At 47.5% G+C, this 24,452-nt stretch overlaps 1 protein-coding gene and 1 long non-coding RNA gene across 3 annotated transcripts in view; one reads left to right on the forward strand and one right to left on the reverse strand.

The window, feature by feature from the left end:
* Positions 1-4,569, forward strand: LOC140702106 (uncharacterized). Of its 2 annotated transcripts, none has more exons than XR_013538418.1 (3): positions 1-278; positions 406-495; positions 2,131-4,569. It is a non-coding gene; the product is annotated as an uncharacterized LOC140702106 (long non-coding RNA). The 2 variants fall into 2 exon arrangements; XR_012081158.2 differs by having other exon boundaries at positions 4-278; positions 4,114-4,569.
* Positions 4,343-24,452, reverse strand: part of TINAGL1 (tubulointerstitial nephritis antigen like 1) — a 26,512-nt gene continuing 6,402 nt past the window's right edge. The window contains exons 3-12 of the mRNA XM_020812936.3: positions 22,996-23,059; positions 20,007-20,099; positions 19,252-19,366; positions 16,921-17,044; positions 15,623-15,773; positions 14,588-14,777; positions 13,946-13,991; positions 11,993-12,116; positions 9,526-9,571; positions 4,343-8,392 (exon numbers count right to left, since the gene is read on the reverse strand). Coding sequence (XP_020668595.3) covers positions 8,246-8,392; positions 9,526-9,571; positions 11,993-12,116; positions 13,946-13,991; positions 14,588-14,777; positions 15,623-15,773; positions 16,921-17,044; positions 19,252-19,366; positions 20,007-20,099; positions 22,996-23,059 — 1,100 coding nt within the window. The 3' untranslated portion in view covers positions 4,343-8,245. The remainder of the gene's footprint in view (positions 8,393-9,525; positions 9,572-11,992; positions 12,117-13,945; positions 13,992-14,587; positions 14,778-15,622; positions 15,774-16,920; positions 17,045-19,251; positions 19,367-20,006; positions 20,100-22,995; positions 23,060-24,452) is intronic.

The following is a 24,452-nucleotide window of genomic DNA, read 5'->3' on the forward strand; positions in this document are numbered from 1 at the left end:
TAAATCAGCTGAAGCAATGCTTGAAATTTCACCGGGAAGCCGTGAGAGATTTCTCATGCATCTGCAGCACCATCTTCTGGAGAGAACCGCGCATTCCCAGCTGAAGCCTCAGGACAGCCAGTCCCGGCAAAATATTATCCGTGGCATCAGATAGGCTGTGGCTTTGGGAATCCCCAACAGGCAACAAGGGTGCCGGGTCGCAACGTCCTGAATCCGTTGTCCTTTCGGTGTGTCCTCACCCACCTGCCCTGCCACCTACTCGGAGTTCCCTTGTCCAGGTAGGTGGGAAAGGTTTGCTCAGAAACATCAGGATCCATCGTGGTCCAGCGGCCGTCAGCGCTGGACCATAAGCTGCCGTAGCTGAACGCCGGTCTAGCCGTGGACACCCTTTTCTCTTTGTTACAGCTTGCCTGCTCTTGTACCGTGATCGACAACTTGATTTACAAGGAACTAGGAAGTAAAGTTGCCTCCTGGTGCAAATATGAAAACACTCAGGTATGTAAGGTGACCCTTTTATATGGGGAGGGGCTTTTAGTATTGGAACTGCAATTAAGACAGGGGCCACTGACCGGTGGGTGTTGTCTGTTTCAACCTCTACATTTTAAAGTAGCTTTTAATCCAACTGTGTTTGAATATTGCCATTTATTTTGTGCTTCACATTATAATTTAGGGTTTGTTTTTAGCCATTCCTACTTTTTCCACGTGCTAACAATGCCTGTTACTCAGCCAGAATTCTAATAAGAGTCTCATTAGGAAGAGGAATATCTGTTTAATCTAATATTAGCTTGGTCCAACCTATATTTAGCAGAATAACTTGCTTCGGGTTTCTACCGGGTCAGGTGGGAGATGGCAGGGTTCAGCATGCTTCATGACTTGAGCAAGTAGCACTGAAAGATTTGCATGCCACAAGGGATAGTGTTATAATTGGAGATATTCGATCCATGGTTCTGAATGGGACATGTCTACTGACATCTCAGGATCCAGAGGGGCTGCTCTGATTTCCAGTGGTAGTGGTAGGATGTTTCAAAGCAATTATTTAAAAATGCTACTGTTTTGACTACAATTTCCAGAATCCTCGGATCGGCAGGGTTGCATTCTGGGAGTTGCAACTCATATATAACTCATCTAAGGTCTGGTTCAGAAGCAAACCTACCAATAAAATAAAATAAATCCATCAAGCCCAGATTTACACGAGCGACTCAAATTATGCAAAAAGTTTAAGAATTGCATTTTTTTAAAAAACCGAACAAGAGGCATGATGCACATTTTAATTAAGTTTGCAGAATGCAGATCCACAGTAGAATTCTGTTCTTTTAAATACAGTTACATTAGGGTTGCCTGAGGTTTCTGTTTTAAAATGCAGCATTGCCTCTGCTGTTCTGATCCAGAAGATGCAAGCAAATTTCGCACCCTGTCATGGACCCTTGCAGTTTCACAGTGATAACACAAGGTGGGGCTTGTCCTTTGCTCTTACAGAGAGCATGGTGAAAATTCAAAGCTTACGTGGTAGCTTGGCTTGCACATATTTTTCTTCCTTCCCTGACGAGATCAGCCTGAGTCTAGCTGGACCAGTACAGCCTGGGTGCTTCACTATCCCCTTCAAAAAAAAAAAAAGAGTCTCCTATAACATTAAAAAAAAAGAAGAGTGGGAGAGAGAGGAAGAGTTGGATCAGCTGGCTGCAATAATGTGCGCTGGAAAGCATTGCTTTAATGGGAGGGATCTCCCTTAAAGCAACCTTTCTGTCTGCCAGGAAATCACTCCAACTGGCCCCCCAAATCCGTAGCCCGACAGCTAGACCAAAAAAGGTCCCACTCGAGCATGGACTGAGATCAGATTCAAGCTCATTCCCCCACGTGTTGAGTGAGTGCCAGGAAACAGATTGCGCCGGATGGCTCTCCCAGGGATCCACATTGAAATCTGTTTTTCTGTGTGACCCAAGCTTTCTGCTTGGAGTGCTAGTTCTCCACCTGCAGGGAATCTGAACGATGGTAGAGGCAAGGCTACGGAGAATCAATCAAACCTGCCCTGACCCAACTCAGAAAAGTTACTCTTTGGGAACTGTGAACTTCGAGAATGCATAGCCAGGGCAAGAAAATGAGTACCTTCCCTTTCTGTTTCTGTTTGTTCAGTGTGTTCCAGCCAAATTCGTTAGGAGACAGAATAACTCTCAAGGAACACAGGACTTCCCTCGCCTGTCCTTGAAGCCTCGGGGCGGGAGGTGGAGGAAGGGGCCCATGTCTGCAGCTAGCGGCTGGCCTGTCCACTGTTCCAACCAACACTTTCCAAGAGGTTTTCCGAAGGTCAACATGTCCTAGCAAAACAGGAAGCCAGACAATGGCTGGGGACTTTATCGTGGCCCTGCAGCTTTTTCCAGGTGCTGGCCTCTTCCCCTCGCTCCTGACGGTGGGTGGGGACCCACTCAGGTGGCCAAAGAAAAAGACACGGGCTGGCAGACGTCTCCAAGCAAAAGGTCCCACCACGCTCAAATTGAAAGGGGGAAATGAGAAGACGCCTTCGGATCCTTCCCTTGTCCTGGCCCTTTCTGCCTCTGACAACCTTTTGCAACTTTGCTTCAGGCTGGGGGAAATTATTAGGGTTTGAAGGACATTGCCTGGATCTCCAAGCCATTGGGGCCACTCCTTGAAGATTATGGCTGCTGTATTGTTGAAAAAGTAACTTTTTTCCATGTATAAGATGCCCCCATGTATAAGAAATTAAGAAATCTAAGTGGGGCTTAGCAAGTGTAGGGGGACAGGGATCAAAGTGCTGCAGGATCGCTTTGATCCCTGCTTTCCCCTCCACTAGTTTTTGTTCTCTCCTCAGCTTACTTCCGTGTATAAGATGAGCCTCAATTTTTAGTCTAAAGATTTTAGACAAAAGTATAGTCTTATATACGAAAAAAATACAGTAACTTTTTTTCTAAGGTCTTGGTATGCTGGGCTAATATAGGTGGTGGCGTCTCTAAAGACACTGTTCTCTCTTCACAAGGAACACGTCAGCAACTGGATGGGAAAAGAAATATGCAAATCATCTCCATACCACCTCTTCTTCAGTTCAGGAAAGAAACTGGAGGAAGATCCTTTTCTACTTCCAAATAATAATAATAATAATTGCATGCCATCAAGTCAATTCTGACTTATGGTGGTCCTTTCCATGGTTTTCTAGGTATGCAGTAGTCAGAGGGGTGCAACGGTACTTCCTTCATGTGATGCTCTGGGACTGGTCAGCTGGCCCAAGGCCGCACGGGCTGGCTTTTCTCCCAGGAAACTCAAGAGTGTGACCAGAAGGATCACATTTGATGGCGCTGCAAAAGGTCACTTTGCTGGGAGGGATCTCCCTTAAAAGGACCCTTCCATTGCTTCGGCCTGGATCTTAAAAAAAAAAATTAGAATCTCCTGTTGCTGGACCAAAACGGTCCAACACAAGGCAGGTTCAGGCTGGTTCATGATCTCCTGTGACTTGTACGGTCGCTAAACCATAGCTCGCACCCCGCCGTGCCATTAGCGGTTTGAAACGTCAGCTATTTCTCAGTCTGATCGAACCCACAGTGGGGAATCAAACTCCCAGCCGTTGGCTCTGTGGCTAGAACCTAACTCATCAGCTATCTAGCCATCCAGCCCTCCAAAAAAAAAATACCAGAGGGAAATTACCCCATGCTATCTACCCTGCTCCCCCCCCAAGCGGCTATGGGGCTACAGGTTTTCCAAACCTGAAATCTTGTCAGGTACACAGACAGATGCACCGTGTTCTAAACCACCACAAGACAGCACACCTGTCGGTGGACACTTCTGTGTGCAGATCACGGCGAATCTCTCTCTCTGCAAATTGGCTTCAACCCAGGAAAAATGTCTTCCGACCTTTGGCTTTGCTCAGGAAGGAAGCATTCCAACAGGGAAGACGTTTTGTCCTCTGCAAGAAATTCCAAAGTTATGATGCAGCAACGAGGCTATGAGAAAAATAGCAATTGTCCTGTAAAACAATATATCTCTGTGTGTGTTTTTTTAAAGCCTATTATTTCTAACTTGCAACCCAGCAATTAAAACATTAGTTTATTATTCAAAGATCCCTCCCCCTTTCTTTATACTTCCTTTCTCTCTTAATGAAATCTGCAGTCTTGACGGGCTCCAGGGGGAAATCGGAACACTGTGTTGCGGAAGCGAAGAGCGGATGGCTCGTGTTTCACCAAACCCTTCTGACGAACCAATTATACAAGCTCGAAAATGTCAGTCAAATACTAGCAATTAAACCAGGCAAGTGGAGAAGCTCAGATTCAGCATGGCGAGACCCAAGTGTGTGTGTGTAAGTGTGTGTAAATAAAACCAGCCACAGTGGACCCCTTGGCAGCGTCTTGGATGCGCTTTATTTACTAATAAAAGCAAAATAAATATAAAAAGGATCCAACAACTCCTGCCTAGATAAGTTAGCAATAATACACCTGACTGTGGAGACAAACTTGGTCAACTTTGGAATGTAAGCAATAATTTTTGGAATTGTGGTCCCCTCCCCATGACAAGTTTCTTAATAGAGAAGGGCAATTCTCTATGCAAAAACAATATTTAAAAAAACAACCAACCACAGTGTAGCTGACATATAAATGTCCTGATCCAGATTGAGATGTCCACCCATTAATAGATTTCTACATGTATCTCATTTCTGGTTTGGGAGCCACAGGGCAGAGAAGTCACAACAGTTAAGCAGGTGTACAACTGATGGAAGTTAAGCAGCAGGAGTGCCTCTGTTCTGTCACAATCATATGGCGTTTGGCAGGATCTACACAAATGCATCCATATATCTTTCACTACATATTGTGTTGTGTGACGGGGGAGAAAGTGAAGTACCCCTCTCTTGCAGTCTGAAATAGCACAGCCTAAGGGTCAAATTAGATATTAGCCGGAATGGACAATCCATCTGGTTTAGCTGTTATTCCTTCCACCAACAGGGATTTTCCTCATCAATGAGTGCCCTGATTTGCAAGTTAGTCCTCTATTTACCTTCCAAAAAACTAGCCACAAAACAAAGCATCCTATACGAAATACACATTGGTGTGGGAAATCACCACGTGCTACACCAAGCAGAAAACTTTCACTGTTGGAAGGAGCACCTCTTCTAAAAACATGCTAAGTGTATCCTCTGACTCTCAGATTTCAAATCTCACAGGGAACTGAAATAAAAAAAAAGCAGGTTCAGAAAATCCTTAATCATATAGACACTCTGCCATGAATTTGGGAGCTGGTAGAGAAGGCAGAGAGAGAAGGCAGAGGATAAGTGTGAAAAGCCACAGTTTGGGGGCACTCCTGTTTTGGAAAAAATACTTTTTGTGTCTGTGCAAGGACTACAGGCAGAGGCACATATTCCCCAGTCTTGCCCTATTGGTCTTGCACTAGCGTGGTCGGCTTTCATGTATGCTTTCTCGCTCAGCTTCTTTCACATGAATGGGGGCCGCTCAGTGTTTACACGGACACTTGTGAAGCTTGCAAAAACTGACCAAACCAGACATGACGTCCGGCTAAACCCCCTTTCAATAGCACCAAGTTCCCAACAATAGGTCTGCTAAGCCGGGGTGGAATTAAGCACCCAAAGACCCCCACATCCTGTACAATAAGTCCTGGGACATGAATTAAAACCCAACAGAAAGAGAAGTGGCTCTCTGTTTGGGGCAGAACAACACCAGGGCTGCAGGGTTGGGGTGTGTGTGGCATGTATGCCATCAATTCGGATAATACATGGGCTGATGCACTGATCTCTTGTCAGCAAAACACTATTTGGAACGGACCTCACGAGGGGAAATGGGAAAAAAATAACACGGGTTTTTCCAAGAATGTGGGACACAGAAAAGGGACAAATATTCCCTGCTATTTTTGCATTTCGAAGAGAGGAAATGGCAGTGTACCGATGGGGGCATATTCTAGCTGATTTTTCCTCGGTGGGAGACAGATGAAAGGGTGTGTCTGTGTCTTCCAGACAACTGTAGATGGTGTGACATAGAGACAGGATTTCTGAAGATTTTGGAATACCACGCCCACCGTTCTTCGTTTTGGGAGTTCTACCTATCTTACAGGCACTTTACAAAACACCTAAATGTGGCTCGCCTCAAAGAGAGGCCTAAATAGGAAGGCTTTGAGGTTTAGCTAGGCCTAGCTCTGCCCAAGCTTCCTGCTTAGAAAGACATTTCCCAGCAAGCCCTGGGGCAGGAAGAGGAAACCTGGGCAGAGCTAGGCCTTGCAGTTTAGGCCTTTTTATCCCAGGTGAGCGACTTTCAGTTGCCTGCAAAGCATCTTAAGGTCAATAGAACTCCTTGAACGGAAAATCATGGTATCAGTCATACAAAATAACTAGAACATCACATTCCAATTATGCAGCATTCATTGCCCATGGAGAACAAGCAAAAAAAAGCACCATTTTCTTCTGGAAGAACATGACATGATCAAGAAAACAGCAACCCCGTGCCGGAATTTCTCCCCATTTAGTATAACAGTCCCAATATTTTCCAGTCAACCTGATGCTGTGTCATCTTGCATCAGACCAACTGCTCTGCCTTGTAGGATCTGGGGGGAAAAATTCAGCTTGGTGATTTGCAAAGAATATTGAGTGCGTTTTTGATGATCCCAGCCTGAGAGCTGCTGGTTTCAGTTTGTCGGATGTTTCTTAGAACGTGCTTCTCCATCTTCTTCCCGTATTTCTGATCATGTGTCAACAAGCTGTCAAGTCCATTTGGTCAGAGTGGATTCCTGGACCAATAGCATAAGTGTTGACACCACGGGAGAAAAAGCTTCTATCATATGCCAGTCTAAGTTCTTTCAATATATCTATCTATATATCTATATGTCTATACCTATATCTATAGCGATGTATATAAATATATAGATAACCTTTCATAATAGTGGTCGTTGGGAATTATCAGCTACTTTGTTCTGTGTTGTCAAGTTGACTTGTGGAGACCCTAGATTTCAAGGTATGTCGGATACTTAAGACGAGGTTTGACCAGTGTCATGGAAAGGATTTGAACCCAGGTCGATTGAGTCATAATCCGGTACTCTATCCACGACACCACACTGGAACCACATGCCTCTATACCCATAGCTTTTTTTAACCCTTTCAGCAGTGAGCCACACCGATCAAACGTATATATTCCAAAATTTTGCACCTGCTTGGTATCGAGGAAAACTCACCATCTTTCTAGCCGCTTCTTTATATTATGGGTGTATTTCTTTCTGGATTGGCCCGTCCAACATGATGGGAACCCACTTCACCAGTTGTAGAAAACGGCTCCTCAAAATAAACCCTGCATCAGCTGGTATTGGGACTTGTAATTCCAGATTTCTAGGCACGGGATGCAGAGAAATCTTTAGATGGAAAATTGGAAAAACTATGGGAAAGCAATGTCCGTACAAAACGGCTTTGGGAAAGAGAACCTTTGTGGGTGTTTGTGAGACGCAGTGAATGCACAGTAGATTACAAGGCCTGGTGGTTTCTGAGTGGCCTCCACGGGAATGGGGTGTGTGTGTGTGTGTGCGGACGTGTGAGGAGAAGCAGCTAGTGTGAGATCCCCAGGCCACCTGAGATCCAAAAGGGTTTGGCCCAAAGAAGCCAACAACATAAGGTTGACTCCAAACACGTCCACTGTAAGGGCCTCCCCTTCCTTGTTAAAGACATTTAAGCACCGTCAGGCTGAAGGCAACAACATTGTCAAAATGGCTTCATGATGAGGAGCTGGTGAAGTACGCAAGAGAGGATTGGCCCCCTCCTAGAAAAACAGAGGCTGATGGGCTTTGTTGTGAAGCTCACCCCGGCTCCAGCCACTGCTCAGGCAGTCTTGGTTGACAGGTCTTGTTTGATCTGGATGCCTGTAGGGCACGCTCTGGGTGAGAGCGTGTGGGATAACTGCGATAGGCGGAAAAGCAAGGTGTCACACTGGACAATGTCCGTTGGTCCTTTCCAAAGCAACAAAACCTCCCCCTCAGTAGCAATTTTTTGGGGGGTTTGCAAGAATCTTCCAAGGAAGAGTCAACAAGCCCTTTATACCTGGGACATCTAAGGTATGTTTTTTGGCTTCATCCTCTTTGGCACAGCCTCCAACATACGACTGAGCTTTGTTCCTCCAGGAGATGCAGACAGAAGTTGCAGTTCACTGTACGATGGTCTTAGGGGTTAATCCCAGATCCCAGACTTCTCAGAGAATTGAAAGACAGCGGGTAACGGAAGTGCAGAAGTTAGGTCTGGTGACCCAGGGAGGCTCAGGCCTCTTCATTTCTTGTGGTGGTGCATGTCTTCCATCCCGACCCGGCCCCAGACACCCACCACAAAGGTCTCGATGTCACATTCGTTGGCCCCGCGGGCGATGCGGAAGTAGCCGTGCTCCCCCCAGTCTTTGCCCCAAGAGTTGGCGGCGATCTGAAGCCGGGGATAAAAAGTGACAAAGAACACGTCGTCAAATATAAAAGGCTTCCAGGGAAATCATGTCCCACTTTCCCATAGCACTTCAGTAGGCATGTACGACATCTTGTGGAAGCCCTATAACAGCATTATTGCCCCCATCTCCCATTGAGTTAAACTGGGGACTCCCTGCTCCACTACGTGACCTTCGTTATATCAGCCCTCAGAGAAGCTGGAAACGGTTCCTTATGAGTAATGACATGATCTGTAACTTCTAGTCTTGTAGAGCAATGCTGGTATCCTCAAAAACATTGCTTTTGAGGAGTCCCTTTAGGAAAACCTCTTAAGAGAAGGCCCTAAGAGCTGCTCAACAGAGTTTCATCTTGTTTACCACACATCACTCATCTCTGGCTAGTGATGTAAACCAAACAGGCCAGCAAAGAGTAACCATGAGGTGATCCTTGGAGGAGTTCCCAAGACAAGGTGGCTTCTTGCCTTCAACAACTCCGCCGTCCTCCTCAACAGGTCAACATCAGCTGGCCCGTTTTTCCTGCCTTGATTAGAACTAAGATTTTTAGGTGTCAAGGCATAGGGAGAAAGGGACTTCCCCTTTCAAGGCATGGAGAAAACTGGCTTTTAATTAGAAAAGGTTATTGTAAGGCCCCAAGGTTTTGAACATGGAGTTATTGGAGAAATTTCAGGACTGGCTTCGGCCGATCAGAAGACCTTCTGTGGCTTCTTCCAAGTGAGAGACTGGGCAAGATCTTCTCAGCTTCCCCTTTCCTCTCTTTGGCATGATGGTTCCACGTGAGGAACAGGATGATTGTCCTTCTGGATGGCAGGAAATGGCCAGAGGTGGAGAAATGGACCACCATTGGCCAAAAGGTCCAGGGCACAACATTCAAAATAGAGGTTGAAAAATCCCGGGGTGTCACCTTGTGCTGCTTCACACAACCACTTGTGGAAATGGTTGGGATGGAAGATTACCGCAAACCTATTCCCCAGCTGCAATTCCATCCCAAATTTCCGTAAGTGGTTTTCTTCCACCAGCAACCTCGTTGAAGAAAGATAGGAGACGTACACAAGCTTAAATAAATAATTGAGACATATATCTCTGGCAATTTGTAGGGGAGGAAAAGTTCAAGACTCACCCAATATTTCTGATTTGACCCATCAGGCATGCGTTCTTCTCCCCACCTGTGGGACAGAATGGAACAGAAAGCTTTGTTGAACCTCCCTTTTTGAGAAGAAGATTCAAAAGTGGACAAGGAAAACCGTCTGAGATCGATAAGCATCCTACAAGCTGGATTCCCTCCCTCACACCACCAATCAAGTCACCGTTGTGGCTGCAGACTTAGTGCAGTTGTTCTTCCCGGTTTTGGGATGAGGACAGGAAAACTCCTACTGGCTTCGGCCGATATCTTTGAGTCCTTAAAGGGTCGACCAACAACCTAAGCAGGTCATGGAACAAGAGCAGGTGCCACAAGACGGTCACAACCTACAACCGTTGAGAAGCATCTTGCCCTTGGCCTCATACTCCTCCCTTTCTCTTTGAAACCATATACACTCCTCTCCCGGTAAGAAGGAAAAACAGATCCCGTTTCCATGAATCTGTTTGTGTCCCCTCCGTGGTGTGACTTCTTCGGTCTGCTCTGAAAGACAGGGCAGGTGAGTCAAACAGCCGTTGTCTTGTGTTTTTTTTTGCAGGGGATCCCCATTTGGTTGTTCACTGATCATATCAGAGTCTATTCTGTCATTTCCCTCCTACAACGCCATTCCAGGAGATAGTGCGAGTGGAAAATCCAGCATCAGCCCTGTGGCTGAAGGCCCCTGGTTGTTTCTCCTTGGCTCACCTCCAAGATTCCTCCAATTTTTATTTTTTTATTTTTTTGGAGTTCTCTTCATTCCAAGAGAGGCCTTTATGCCTTTCCCAAAGTGTTTTGGTCTCTCTGCTATGGCAACACTCTGTTTACCGGCAGTTCTCAAGTGGAGGTAAAGGATCTGAAGGGTCACTCAAGCCAAGGTTTTGTCTGGAGCTTTTACCGTTTCCCTGGCTGGTTCCCATTCCATGTGAATCCTGAGTCTCCCATCCCACCTGAAGGCTATAGAGGCCGGTAGGCAGAGGCCGCCTTTCAGAGCCAGGTAAACCAAGATTCCCCTGGGCTGGACCGCACTGTGGCAGTGGGTGGGAGGGTGGGGAGTGGAAGGCATCGCACATCTGGCCAGGGGTGGAGGAAGAGACGAAAGGTAGAGGCCAAAAAGGCTCTTTCAGAGGCATGCCAAGAAAGATACACAGAGACACACACGCTCAGAGGAATGCAGGCAAACATTCACACATACGGAGGTCAAGAAGGTACGAAGATAAGGAGGCAAGCAGGGGTGGACGGGCTGAGAGCAGCTTGAGTTTGAGGCGGGGCAGGACCCCCTTGCCTTAACAGATGTGCCACCTCTGGCTCAGCCCAGGAAAGAAGAAGTTGGCAAGTAATGCAACTGCTGGACACAGACACCAACTACGTCCAGGGTAGCAAAAATATTCAATCACCTCTTACAGCTCAGTTGGGTTTTACCCAGACGCGGGAGCCAGATTTAACCAGACAGCTCAAAGCCCTAGAAACCCGGGCCTGCATCGCCTCTGGGATGGGGTCACAAGACATCTCCTCCTGTATGACTGTCAAGTTTTTCCTCGTTTTTGCCGCAACACGCGTGCACGGCTACAGCACACCGAAGGGGCGGTGTGTGTGTGTTTGCAAAACCGATGGAGGGATTTCTCTGTCAGGCAGGTGCGCCAGCGAAGCTGTTCTGGGACCGCACAGAGTCTCCCGCCGGGCTCAGCTCTGCCAAGGCACGGCTTCCCCACCTGACGGGTTGGTTTCTGACGTCCGCAGGAAAAGTTCTCGCCCTCCCGGACGATGAGACCAGCCTTATCTGGCTGCAGCTTGTTCCCGACGCCTCTGCTCGCTCGCTCTCTTCCCCCTCAGGGCCTCCCTTGGCAGTTGGCGTTCCTCATTCCACAAGCGGTAGTGAGCTGGCATACATCAAACCAGCTGGCGCCCAGAGGAGGATGAGGAGAGCAAGCCCTCCGTCAAAGCACCGCAGAGATGGAAGACGATGAATTGGTGCCACGACCGAGAGGGCACCAAATTCAGAAGGTCTGATGTTCCTCAAAAGCCCATGAGATCCCAAGCAAGAGACAGGACGCATGCCTCCTTCCACGTTTAAAGCTTTTAGAGTAGTAGTAACTGTAATATCATCTACCCTCGCTCCCTTCAAGCCTTCTCTCTTCCCTTCAACTTAGCTGCAACCTTAACTGTAGCCAGAAGAGACTGTCCCAGAAACACTATGTTGTTTCAAGTCATCCTTGCTGTAATGTAAAGCATTTGAGCATGGTTTGGGCTTGGATGGGTTATTAAGAGACATTGACTTTACAAAAGCCCCTCCCCCTTCAATTGCTGATGTGCTACAATCATGAAGCCAGAGTGTTTGGACTCTTCTTGCGGGCCAGAGTAGATACGTGGGGTTTTATGAAGAGCACCAAATTTATTACTATATCACTGGACCCAAATCCAGGAAAAGGAAGGGAAAGAAAGCACCAGGTGTGATTTTAAAAAAAATTCTCACCCTGTGAGTTTGACGGAGTGCGTGCCGTGTCGTCGGTAGTTTTCCGGCTTCCAGGCAGCGACAGGCGTATGCCGGTAAATCCCACCTCGGTACATGAAGAAGTCTTCGTGGACCTCCATGATGGCTGTGGGGGGAAAGAAAGGACACGGATTAAGCCGGGGGTTGGGGGGACTCTATGCCTTGGATGCAAAAGTCCACCCACGAACTTTTCAGTAAAAGGTGGCAGTTCTAGTTTTAGAAAATGCAGAAAGCTAGAAGATGTTAGCCGTGCCAAGAGAAATAGAAAGTACAGATTGTTATAACTGATCGTTCAAGGCAAAATTAATGGGAAAAGCAGGGTAGACTGAGAAGAATTGTCTAGGCTGGAAAATCAAGGAAGAAAAATGAGGAGGAAGAGGAAAGGAACCGTCTTAAGGTCTGTTTGCACGATCAACGAATATTCGTCCCATCGTCCGTTGACTGTCGCAGTTTTCATGCTCACAAACACCCTGGAAATGATAGATTATCCAGAGCAGGGGTTCCCAAGATTGGGTACCTGGATGTTCTTGGACTAAAACTCCCCAAAGCCTTCACCAGTAAATGTGCTGGCCAGGATTTCTGGGAGTTGTAGTGCAAGAACATTTGGAGACTCCCGGCTGGGAACCAATAATCCAGAGCATTATTTATTTTGTTTTTTGTTTTTTAATTTAGGGACTGAATTAAGGGACCCGAAAGTGGCCTCAAATGATTAAGAATACAAACTAACTCAAACTGCAATGAATTAAAACAGTAAAAGGCAAGTAAACCTGTAATCATATTCAAACAATTTGTCGATATTATATTTTTAAAGCCTTAAAAACAACCCTTAAAAGCAAGACATAAATAAAAAAAGAGTGTCCAGTGCTCAGGATCATCTGATAACTGGTTAAAAGCTTGCCTAAAATTCTGCAGAAGATCCTTTCCATCCCAAAGCTAGCATCTGGGGACTAGGAGAAAGAATTACTATGACACTGCCTTAAGTCTGTGGTGCTAACATAATTTTGTCCCTTCCACAAGATTTCTTTGAACATCCACCAATACAGAGGTTGTGCCCCCCCTTTCTGTAGGTTTTTGAGGGCCATGACTGCTAAGGGTTCAGCCTGCACACACACTGCGGAGGGGTTACCACCAGGTCCTATCCTGATCCCCCATCCAAGGTGACGGGTTGAACACCCTTGTTCTGGAAGACGCCATAACCGTTCACACTTCCAGTTTTTTTTTCTCTTGCACAGGAATCGGTGAGGCATTCAAAGACAGAGTCCAGCTCTTTCAAGGTTAATCATTGACAGGTTTGCAAGTAAAAGGATCAAGCTTTGAATGTGGAAACCAGCGAAGGGACTTCTACAACATTTTTGCAGAAGCTGGCCTTCTGAACTTTGGGGGACGATGGTTCTCAACCTTGAGTAGCCCCAGTGATCTCGGAGAGCTGCTCCCAGAAAACCTGGCCCAGCACGGCTCATGGGGAAGGCTTCTGGGAGTTGTAGTCCAAGAACATCTGGGGACCCCAGATTGGGAGCCCCCGCTTTGGGGCAGCTGCTGAAGCAGAGGAGGATTTATTGTGCAGAACTGGGAAGAGGGTGGAGCTGGCCAGAAATGCTGGACGCTTATTTCTGAGCTCAAGCAGGAGCTCCTGAACATAGAGGAGGCTGTTCGAATCTATGCCTGCCCCTCTGAACAAAAACTGAGATTGTGGAATGCCAAGGCTCTAAGATAGACTGCTCCTGCACAAGGAGCTTGTGGAAAAAGCCCTCTTTCCCTGGGTCACAAATCCCTTCTCCTCTCACCCATGCCTAAATGTGCTGTGCTGTGTTAGGCTGCACAGAGAAACGTTAATGGTGACTCTCTGCCTCACTCGTTACCTAAAGTTCCACCCAAATGTCAAGTTGTTTCATATAAATAAGGACAATCGGCCTCTTCCATACACACTAGCCTTACCCTGCACTGGTCCATTCTCCATTAATTCCTTCATTATCTCCTTTTCCTGCAAGCAAAAGGAACAATTCATTTTTTAAAAAAAAGGGAAAAGACAAGGTTGTTTCTCTGTCTTCTCTAGATATGGAAAAAGATATTTTTGGCTGCGATCTGGGGGTCTTGGAATGAAGCTGAACGGCGCAAGATGCCAAACACATACGGCAGACAAGCTGTGGAACTCACTGCCGCAGGATACAATTATGGCTACCAGTATAGATCACTTTAAGGGAGGATTAGGTAGATTTATGGAGGTTACGGCCATCAGGGGCTACTAGTCAGGATGCCTACGGACCCCCTTCAAGGTACCAGTTGCTAGAGCAAGAAGTGAGGAATCTTATTGACTTCACCTTCCGCTGTGGGCTTTTCATAGGCATTTGCTTGGCCCTTGTGGGGGGAAAATTGATGCCACGCTCAATGGGCCTCTAATTGGATTGAGGAGAGCTCTCCTCCTATTCCATGAACTTCTTTGTTCTTTAAACAAACGACAAATTTAATAAATTTAACCTCCCCTTAAACGCACAGGGACTAACTGGGTGCAAATTTGGCACCCTCGTTTGTGTGGGTGAATTCCATCAATCCATAACCCCAGATTGATCAATAACTCACGTCCGAGGAGAGGCGATACGCAGGGGTCGACTGGTAGATATCGTTGGAGTGGGATTGTGGGTTGGGGCACCGCGCCGTGGCTTGCCGCTTCCCCCGCCCCGTGGATCGGCTCTGCATCATGCAAGGGGGTGCAGGGGGGGAGCCTTCTTTCGCCTGGCTGGTGAAGGGGTAGCATTCGTCCGTCACCACCCTGGAGGATTGCAAAAGAGCGGCGGGGGGGGGAAGAGTATGATTTTAGAGGCGATCTGGAGATTCGCAATCCGAATGTTCACATCCAAGAGCAAAACGATGCATGGGGCACACGGTTCCACATTGTACCTTGGATTTAGAACACTATAAGCAGCAGCCATGGGAAAGATCCATCGAAATCATAGCACACTCGGTTTATTTAATTTTTTAAGAACCCTTTCCTTACAGGTCACCAAACTCCCTTTCTTTCCCAGGGATTTATAGCAACTTTAGAGGGGGGAGGCGATTCTTTAAAATCAGGATCACAGCAGCGGAGAAAAGAGTGTCTGCCTGCCTGTCTGTTCTGTCTATTTCAGTCCCAATTCTGCTCATTCCACATTGGCTTCTATCTTCAGATTAAACAGATGTGTTGCAATGCCGACCACTTAAAGACTTAAGGGTTGGATTTGAGCAGGATTGAAAGTGTGGTGGGAATGGGGGTGCACATGTTAGACCTGCCCCCGGGCTCACTGCTGCTCTTTTTCATAGGCATCCGCCAGCTTTAAGCCTCAGATGGGTTGTTTGTCTCTTTCTCTTAGCAATCCCCCATCCTCCTATGCAAGAATTGCCAATGTTAAGCTTCGGATGGGTTGTTTGTGTCTTTCGGAACAATCGGCTGACAGGTCTGTGTTTGCTCTTTGTGGCTTATGAAGAAAGCTGCCAAAACCCTAATCAATTTCTTGAGGTGGGCAAGAAAGCCTATGAATGTTCTTTAATAGCCCCTAGTCCTGACTCTCCCACATTCCATGGCTTCCAGTCTTCAGCTCAGTGCAATGGACCAGAGTAGACTCTTCGATATCAACTCACCCTCTCCTGCGCAGGTACCACCAGGCCCCATCAACTCGCCCTCCGTTGCAGCCTTGCTGGTGGCGGGTGTTGCACGAGAGGAGGTTCTGGGGGGACAAGGCAGGCGTCATGTGCCCCATGGAATGGATGGAGATCCGGTCTGAGGCCACCGCTGGAGAGAAGAGGACATATAAAGGGGGTGAGACGTCGGATGAAGCAATGCTATTTTGGAAGCCAGCCTCCTGTTTTCTAGTCTCATCCCAGGGAAGACAGTGATTTCAGAAGCAAATCTGTGACCCAAGCTTGGACATGAGGGTGGAGGGGCTGTCCCTAATCTCATGCTCTTCAGGGGTGTTGGACTATACGTTCCATCATCCAGGCTGCTCTCCTGCTGAAAAACCTAAGCATGCGCTGTGGCACAGAGGCAGAAGGGCGAGAAAAGTTGGGGGAGGAAGGAATTGCTTTAAGGAGCACTGCAAAACCTAGCATCCCCAGACTAAATGGCCACAGCATGGATTCTGGGACCTGCAGTCCAAAAAAGAGTAATATTTCCAAGCTATGGAAAAATCAATAGAAAAGATAGAAATAAATCCAGAAGTAATAGAGGGGAACTAGTACCTCTAAATCCTGTGCCCAGTTCTGGACACTGCACATGAAGAAGGATACCAACAAACTGGAGCAAATTCAGAGGAAGGCAACTAGGATGATCAGGAGACTGGAAAAAAGCCCTTTGAAGAAAGACTGAAAAACTGGGCATATCCAGCCTTGAGAGAAGACGGAAGAGAGATAGGATAGCACTTTTCAGAGACTTGAAAAGCTGTCCTAGAGAGGAGGGGCAGGATCTGTTCTCCGTCATCCTGGAATGCTGGACACATTATCCTGGGCTCAAGCGACAGGAAGCCAAATTTAGGCTGAATCTCAGGAAAAACTTCTTAACTGTCAGAGCAGTACAACAAGGGAACCCTTGAGCTCAGGGGTAGGTGGTGGACACTCCAAGGCTGGAGGCATTCATTAGAAATGCAGACAACCGCATGGTGGATCTGCTTTGATTTGGATTCCTGCCTTGAGCAGGGTTTTGGACTCAATGGCCTTATAGGCGCCCTTCCAATTATTCTACAATTCTTGAGAGCCGTTGAAGGGGAATGGGCTGATTCCAGGGTGAGCTTCCCTGGATCAGAACCCACTTCCTTAGAGCCAGGGGACATAAGAGGGAAGCCACAGGTTCTTGTTGACGGTGTACGCCATTCCGGAGTGGAGGAACCGGTGCAGAGTGGCAGACGCTCCAATCTTGAAAACCCACCTGCGCGCGTTCCGCTCACCTGCCGTAGAAAAGGCCCAGGATCCTGCACAGTTCCCCTGGTCCAGCGGCTCATGAATCATCCCAGCCCATTTGTTGGCAGCGTTGAAATGCTGGGGCAGGATTTCGTTGGCCTCCATGTTCATCTACAGAAAGCAGAGAGAAAGGAAAAGGGACTCAAGGAGAGCCAAGTATCCACAGAATTCCCATGAGAAGCAGGACGAAGACCACGAACGTCTGGGGGGGCCCTTCCCCCTCCCGATCCTGCATCTTTCACAAGGAACTGTCGATTCCTTTTCCTGGGTGACTTTTCTAAGGTTCTGGTCTTGGTAGAATGAGTCCACTCAAAGACACCCTCCTGGACCAGAGGACTCCCTGGTACTTTGAGCAGATCCACATAATACCATCCTACGATCTGTTGGCCCATCTGGTTATTGCATAAGGTTTCCATTCTGTTTTTGTTCCATAGAATTCAATGAGATGCATGTGGTGCGTCCCTTCTCTTTCCTCCTCACAACGACCCTGCAAGGTTCGCTTAGCGACAGACCGAGGGACGTGAGGCTGCTCCCATAAAGCGTTGTGGCAGAGCCCAGAACACGCCCAGTCCAGTAACCTGATCACAAGGCCAGACTAGTATAAAAATATCCATATTTGGTGAATGGCTTCAAACCCAACAGGTAGTGTGTGGCAGTGGTTAGAGCATGGGTGGGAAAGCTTGGGAGAGCCAGGTTCAAATTCCCAATGAGACATCAAACTCAGGGGTGACTATGGACTGCTCGGTCTCTCTCTCTCTCTTGCTCACCTGGCCTACCTCACAAGACAGTTGTTAGGAGGAAGGGATGAGAAGGAGAACCAAGTACACAGCATTGAGCTGACTGGAGGAAGAACTATTGATGAATGTAAATAATAATTAAGAAATCGGATAGACTTGCTTAGTCTCTCTCTCTCCTTCCTTCCTTCCTTCCTTCCTTCCTTCCTTCCTTCCTTCCTTCCTTCCTTCCTTCCTTCCTTCCTTCCTTCCTTCCTTCCTTCCTTCCTTCCTTCCTTCCTTTCCTTCCATTCCCTTTCCTCTCCTCTCCTCTCCCCTTTCTTTCTTTCTTTCTTTCTTTCTTTCTTTCTTTCTTTCTTTCTTTCTTTCTTTCTTTCTTTCTTTCTTTCTTTCTTTCTTTCTTTCTTTCTTTCTCTCTCCAACAGGTCTTCCCTGGCGTTTGGCTTCCCTTCAAGAAACTTTTAGAACACAAGCCAAGGAATTTCTGCACCTTCCTTTCCTGGCTTAAAAACAACCCTGAGCTTTGAACTTTTTGAGGTTGAAACGGCTTCTTCTGCCGGTTGACAGCTCAGGTTCCTCCGGCTGACAGGGCAAGGTTTCTCGCCTCCCTTCTGGAGAAAGCAGCGCCTCTGGCATTCCCAAGCCCAAAGGAAAAAAAAGATCCCGGTGGATGGATGGATGCCCCGGCCGGGGCCCCCTTCCCTTTCCTCCTTCTAAAAACAGAGCAGATGGGCTGGGGTTTTTCCTGGCTCGCTTCCTTTGAAACTGCCGCTGACGGCTGCTTTTGACCTCGTGTTTGCTTTCGCCTGTGTATGTGTGCGTATGTGTCGGGGGGGTGGTGGAGGAGGGGAGACAGATGACATCCCGGGTAAAGCGCCCTGCCTTCATGGCAGGGTCCGAGTCCTGCTGACTCGGCAGACCCCACTGATGTCCTGAGGGCTGCAGCCGTCCCACAATTGGGGGAAAAAAACAACACTGCCGAAAATAGAGAGAGGCCATCTCCCCCCCCCCCGCCCCCCACCCCGGGACTGGACTTACGAAGTTGCTGAGTTAGCATTTCTTTGCAAAATCTCCAGAGGCCCCTAATGGGTCCTCTTGCTACAAAGCCACAAATCTCTCCCTGCATGCACATTTTTTTTTTAAAAAATAATAAAATAAAGGGAAGTGAACCACCCTTTTATAGTGCAGATTGTAAGCTTTCTCGGCTGAGAAAAAGAGTCTGTGTACACATGGGCGCTCCCCTGCACATCGGAATATGCAGCTTAGGTACTATTTCAGTGTTCCGTGGGGCAGAAGAGCCCTTGCCCCCTGATAAATTACAAACCGTGGGCCCATTCATTCCAACTCCCATTATTCTACAATTCCATGATTCTGCTGATATAATTCGGTGATTCTCCCACATTCTGAATGTTTACAGACCGATGCGCAGAAAGGCAGAGAAAAAAATAAAACTCCCGTAGACTGAGATGAAAACAGAGACCCTTTCCATTTCTGTTCAAGTGTCAGGAGACAGCCAGATCTTAGGAACATGGCCCTTTTGGACTACAAACCCCAGAATCCCCTAGCCAGCCTAGCCAGACATACCTGGAGTTCATTCATGTTCATCACAGAGGTGGGCGGCTTGATGGTGCCCAGGCGGTAGTGGATTCCCTCCTCCAGAGTCATGCCCCAGAATTGGCTGTAGTTCGATGCCCTCCATCTAAAAAAAAAAAAAGGAGGAGGAGGAGAATCAGTTGAGGGGATGGACCAGCTCTCCCGAGGAAGCCCCCTTTTCTTTCCTTAGAGGTGGTGCTAACATTTCGAGCCAACTCCCTGCAGATATGATATTTCCTCTCCCAGTGGATTACACGAGGATCTACTCAGAGCCAGCTCAACAAAGCAGACAGACCCAACCGCAGTCCAGAGGAGGCTGGGGACTTGATCTAGTGGGGGCAGTGATGCCGATCCCCTCCGGCTTCAACCCAAACCTTACAGTTCTTCTGAACCGTAGCCACAAAACTGGTTCAGCACCTCGGACAGCTCCTAAAAGTTCGAGCTGGGAGTGGCCTCGTTGGCTCTAATGTCAAACTAAAGTGAATCCAGAGTTGGGGGGCGGTGAATTCGGCGCTTGGTTGCATTTTGACCTTCATGGACTCTAACCAAGGTGCCAGACCATAAGCACTCAATAGGTTCAGCACCATGGATAGGATCTGTGAAGTTCGGACTAAACTCCGGTGCAGATCTACTGCTCCCCATCACTACCGTAAAACTCAAGAGCCACCGGCGAGTAATGATCGGACCCGGATGCCCCAAGCAGTCTTCCCCTCTGACTCTCTGTTGGACCGCGTTCTCCTTCTCACCCGTAGTTCCCTCTGTTCACGGCATCCACCATATCAGCGTTGATGAGGCAGGCGTGGTTTTCACAGTTCCACTGCCCGTTGGAGTAGCAAGTGCTGAAGAATGGGAAAGACACAGAATGGATTAGGCCGCAGATCACGCAAAGAACTCCGGCTGGTCGCAAAAAACGGCAAACTGGACTGGAGCTACCATGTTTCCCCAAAAATAAGACAGGGCCTTATATTGATTTTTGCTCCAAAAATGCATTAGGGCTTATTTTCAGGGGATGTTTTATTTTACAGTCCTGTCCTCTTCTTCTGGTTGCTGCACAAAGACAGAGGGCAGGGTTTCACTTAACTGGGGCTTATTTTTGGGGTAGGGCTTATATGAGGAGCACCCCAAAAAATCCTACTAGGGCTTATTTTCAGGTTAGGTCTTATTTTCAGGGGAACAGGGTCGTGGCGTGAGAAGCTGGGATCCTGGACCTTATTTAGGTTGCCTTTCTGTACATAGGGATCTGACTGATGGCTCGGTGTTTTAGGAATATGGCTGTGGAGCCAAAGGTTGGGAGTTCGATTTCCCACTTGTGTTTCCTGGGAGAAAAGCCAGCCTGGGTGGCCTTGGGCCAGCTGCGCAGTGTTCCCGGAAGAAGGGAAGGGGAAACCACTTCTGAGGATTCCCTACCAGAAATGACTCCATGGCACATGATTATCATCAGCCTTTTAGAACTCCGGAGCTGGAAGGGACCCTGTGGGATCATTAAGCCCAGCCCCTGTCAAGGACACCTAGCCGGGGAATCGAACTCCCAAACTTTACTGTAGCTCTACAGCCAGATGCCTCCACCACTGACCCATCCAGCCAGTTAGACTGAGACAAGCATCCACTGTCTTTCTGGCAGTCTATGATCCCCACAAAGCTCTTCTTCAACACCACATTTCAAATGAATTCATTTTAGGGGTGGGAGGGTTTTGACCCCTTTAGAAGAGGCAGTCTGGAAACCTAACTTCCCCAAGCACTGCTCCAGATGAGGCATGACTTTGCAAAGTGTTACAAGTCCCTAAAACTTTTAACAGACCAGACCCGGGCAAAGTGTGGCCCGAGGGCCACGTATGGCCCACGAGCCGCTCCTGTCCATCCCACCGGTCATCGCTGCAGTCCGGTGTTCAAGCACTTGTTCAAGCCCAAGACAGACTGGATTTCTCTCACTGAACAAGTTAAACATCAAAATCCTTTATAGCTTTTTGTCTAAAGTTGATCAGTTGCTTATCTTTCATTTTTAAGTAAAGTTGGTTCGGCCCCCGAACACAGTTCAGATTTTTCATGTGGCCCCCCTATAGAAATTAATTGCCCACCCCTGCAATAGATAGAAGTATCTCAAAGCTTTAATTTAAATGTCTGCAGATTTTTAAAATCGGGCCAGTACTAACAGCTTAACGCCTACAGCCACCACCACCCCGTCCAAAAAAAATGTTAAATTTAAATTCCTTTTTATTTGTCGTTTACATTGCATTGCATGTTTACAGTTGTTTTACCACGGTGCCACTCCCCAGAGGGACCACACGGGCAGTTTAGAAATCTAAATAAACAAACAAACAAATATTATGTAGAAACTTGTTCTTTAATTGCAGCAAACCGTGGTGCTTTTTTTTTCCCCTTTTTGTTTCTTTTCCTTTTTCAAAGACAGATTGCACAGAGCTGGTGGCGCACAGACACACTTTGCAAATCATCGAGCCAGCCCCGATTCCTTTCACGGAAGTGGTGGAAGAAGTTTTGCTTTGCTTTGCTGACCAGGAGCCAGTTCCAGCCTTAGCTAAACGTCATGTCATGCTTGGCATTTTCCCTCCGCTGAAACACTTTATAAAAAAATTCCTTTCCCTGACACTTGCTGCTCTCACCCCCTGTCCCCTTCTTTCCCTGCCTTGAAGCTTTCTCCTTTTACGGAGCTGCCCCAGCACCAGCGGGTCCTGGCCGGCTGCAGCCTGCGTCTTGCCAGGACCCGCTGAGCGGCAAAGAAGAGGAATAAAGTTTTTTAACTTTCTTTTTTCCCGGTGGAGGACACAGCCTGGCCTCTAGCAAAAAATAAAGCAGGAGACCGAGAAACAGCTGAAGCTTCCTGAGTCCCTGTTCTTGGAAGGAAAACCGCACTCGCCACCGCCCCCCCCCCCTTTCATTCTAGAAAGAGGTTGGGCAGATGGCTGGTGCTTTTCAACACGAAAGGAGAAAGTTCAAAGTGCTGGTTCTAATCTATAAAGCCCTAAATGGCTTTGGTCTCTAAAAGACCACATCTCCCTCAATGAGCCTGCCAGGCATTAAGATCATCATTCTCGCAGTCCCACCACCTTCGTTGGTGTGTTTGGTGGGGAACACAGGAGAAGGCCTTCACTGTTGCTGTTCCCAGACTTTGGAACTCCCTCCCACTGGACGCCAGGCTTAAAAAATTCTTTTCCTGGCTGTAAGCCAAACATTTGATGGCTTTGAGCCCTGCAACCCCAGTGTATTTATTTCTACCATTACGCTTTCCATTAGCTGTCCTGAACCAAGCCATGGTGAGGCATCCCTATCAGCTAAGGGCCCAGGAGACTCTCTCACTCCTGGACTTCCCTAGTCTTGTGGGCCAGAGTCAAGCAACCTTCTGGGGGCACTTAAGGTGATTCCCCCCCATCCCTTGCACCAACAAACCTCACTCATGTGCTGCCTTAATTGTCGCTTCTTGATTTTTCCTAGCACTTTAGCGCTAAAGCACCTGCCAAGCACTATATCGCTAAATTCTGCCACCACCCCCAGTACAAAGCAATACAAAGCAAAAAATATATATGAATAAATAAATGCATAAACCGAAGGAGGGGAGGGGGCCAAGAAAATTCCAGAGCAGAAACGAGTAAGAGAAATATTGTTTGGAGAGTTGTCCAAATAAAAATCTCTGCAGAACCCAGATAAGGAAGAAAGAAACGCTGTAAGATCCCGGATGGTGGAGAAATTGCTTTATAGCGGGAACAGAAATCCACCACTTACCAGAGGTTGCAATTCTCTCGGTAGGTTGCCCCCGTGGGAAACTTGTGTCCATTACGGATGCAAACTGGGAAAGAGGAAACAGGGATAAGAAACGGAGAGTTCATTGATCTTCTTGTGATCTTCTAAGGATGTGTATATTCTGTTAGTCGAAGACTCAAGAAGGAAACCGGAGGAAATTACAAGGCAGTCGATGCAACTCTGCAAAATATCTTCTCAGCAGCCCAAGTTGACATCCTGAACTGCCGGATAGCGTGGTCCCCAACCTTGGGCCTCCAGATGTTCTTGGACTGCAACTCCCAGAAGCCTTCACCACCACTTCTGCTGATCAGGATTTCTCAGAGTTGAAGTCCAAGAACATCTGGAGGCCCAAGGTTGGGGACCATAGGTTTAGACATCTAGTTGGGAGTTTGATTCTGCCCTTTGTCTCCTTGACAAAATGGTGGTCCGGATGATCTATAGGGTGCCCCACCACTAGCTCTGCAGTTCTAAGGTTATTATTATTATTATCCTACATCAAGAACTGGTCGTACACACCCCTTCTAGCTGTAAGACTGGAAACAGTGAAGGATTTTCTTGGACTGCAACTTCCAGAAATCTCGACCAGCACAGCTAGGGGTGAAGGGTTTGGGGAGTTATACACCAAAAACATCATCAGATAGTGGAAAGGGAGCAGCAGAGGAATATTTGGGGAATCCAGTTGGACAGTTTGAATTTGTAGGAGTTCTTGGCATTTGCCCCACTTTGCTTACATATTCGTACGTAAATCATATACGATGGAGACGTCTTAGGTCCCTAATTGAAACAAAGTCCCATATACTTTTCTTAGAACTGCTGTTCCAGGAGGACGATGGGCCACCCTTATGCTATCATGCAAGTGGGGGTGGGGGCATCCTAATTTAACTCTAGGTTAATTACCTCCCACCCATTGGTTCTGTGAAGACAATTGCATACAGTTAGAACATCCCCACCCCTTTTAAATATACACGGAAAATATGAGAGCAATGCCACCCTTTTAACCTCTCTCAGCGGGGAAAAAGAAAGGGTGATTTGAAACTCACAAAGGTTAAATCATGAAATTAAAGTCTCCGGTTGTGTGGGAGGGATTGTGCTGGAGACTGAATGGTTTTGGATCTCAAGCACAGGGGGGTCAGCCCTGGATTTTATCCGAGGCATTGCAGGTTCCTTTGCCTGGAAAGCGTGCAAGGACGTCAGAGGAGCCATTGACTCAATGGTGCATTACATGTTCTACAGAAGATCTCATGGGCATTCTAAGGATCTGGCAGATGTTGCTAGATCCCAACTCCCATCTGCTGGCATTGCTGGTAGGCTTTGTAGTCCAGCCACATCTAGAGTGCTATGCTCGAATGAGGAAGACTCTGGGCATTTAATGCTTTGGACGTCGACCATGATGTATTTTCTCAACCCAGACAGGAGAAGTTTGGACACCCGGATTGGGG

Source organism: Pogona vitticeps, chromosome 9, assembly GCF_051106095.1.
Source record: "Pogona vitticeps strain Pit_001003342236 chromosome 9, PviZW2.1, whole genome shotgun sequence".
NCBI classification, from domain to species: Eukaryota; Metazoa; Chordata; class Lepidosauria; order Squamata; family Agamidae; genus Pogona; species Pogona vitticeps.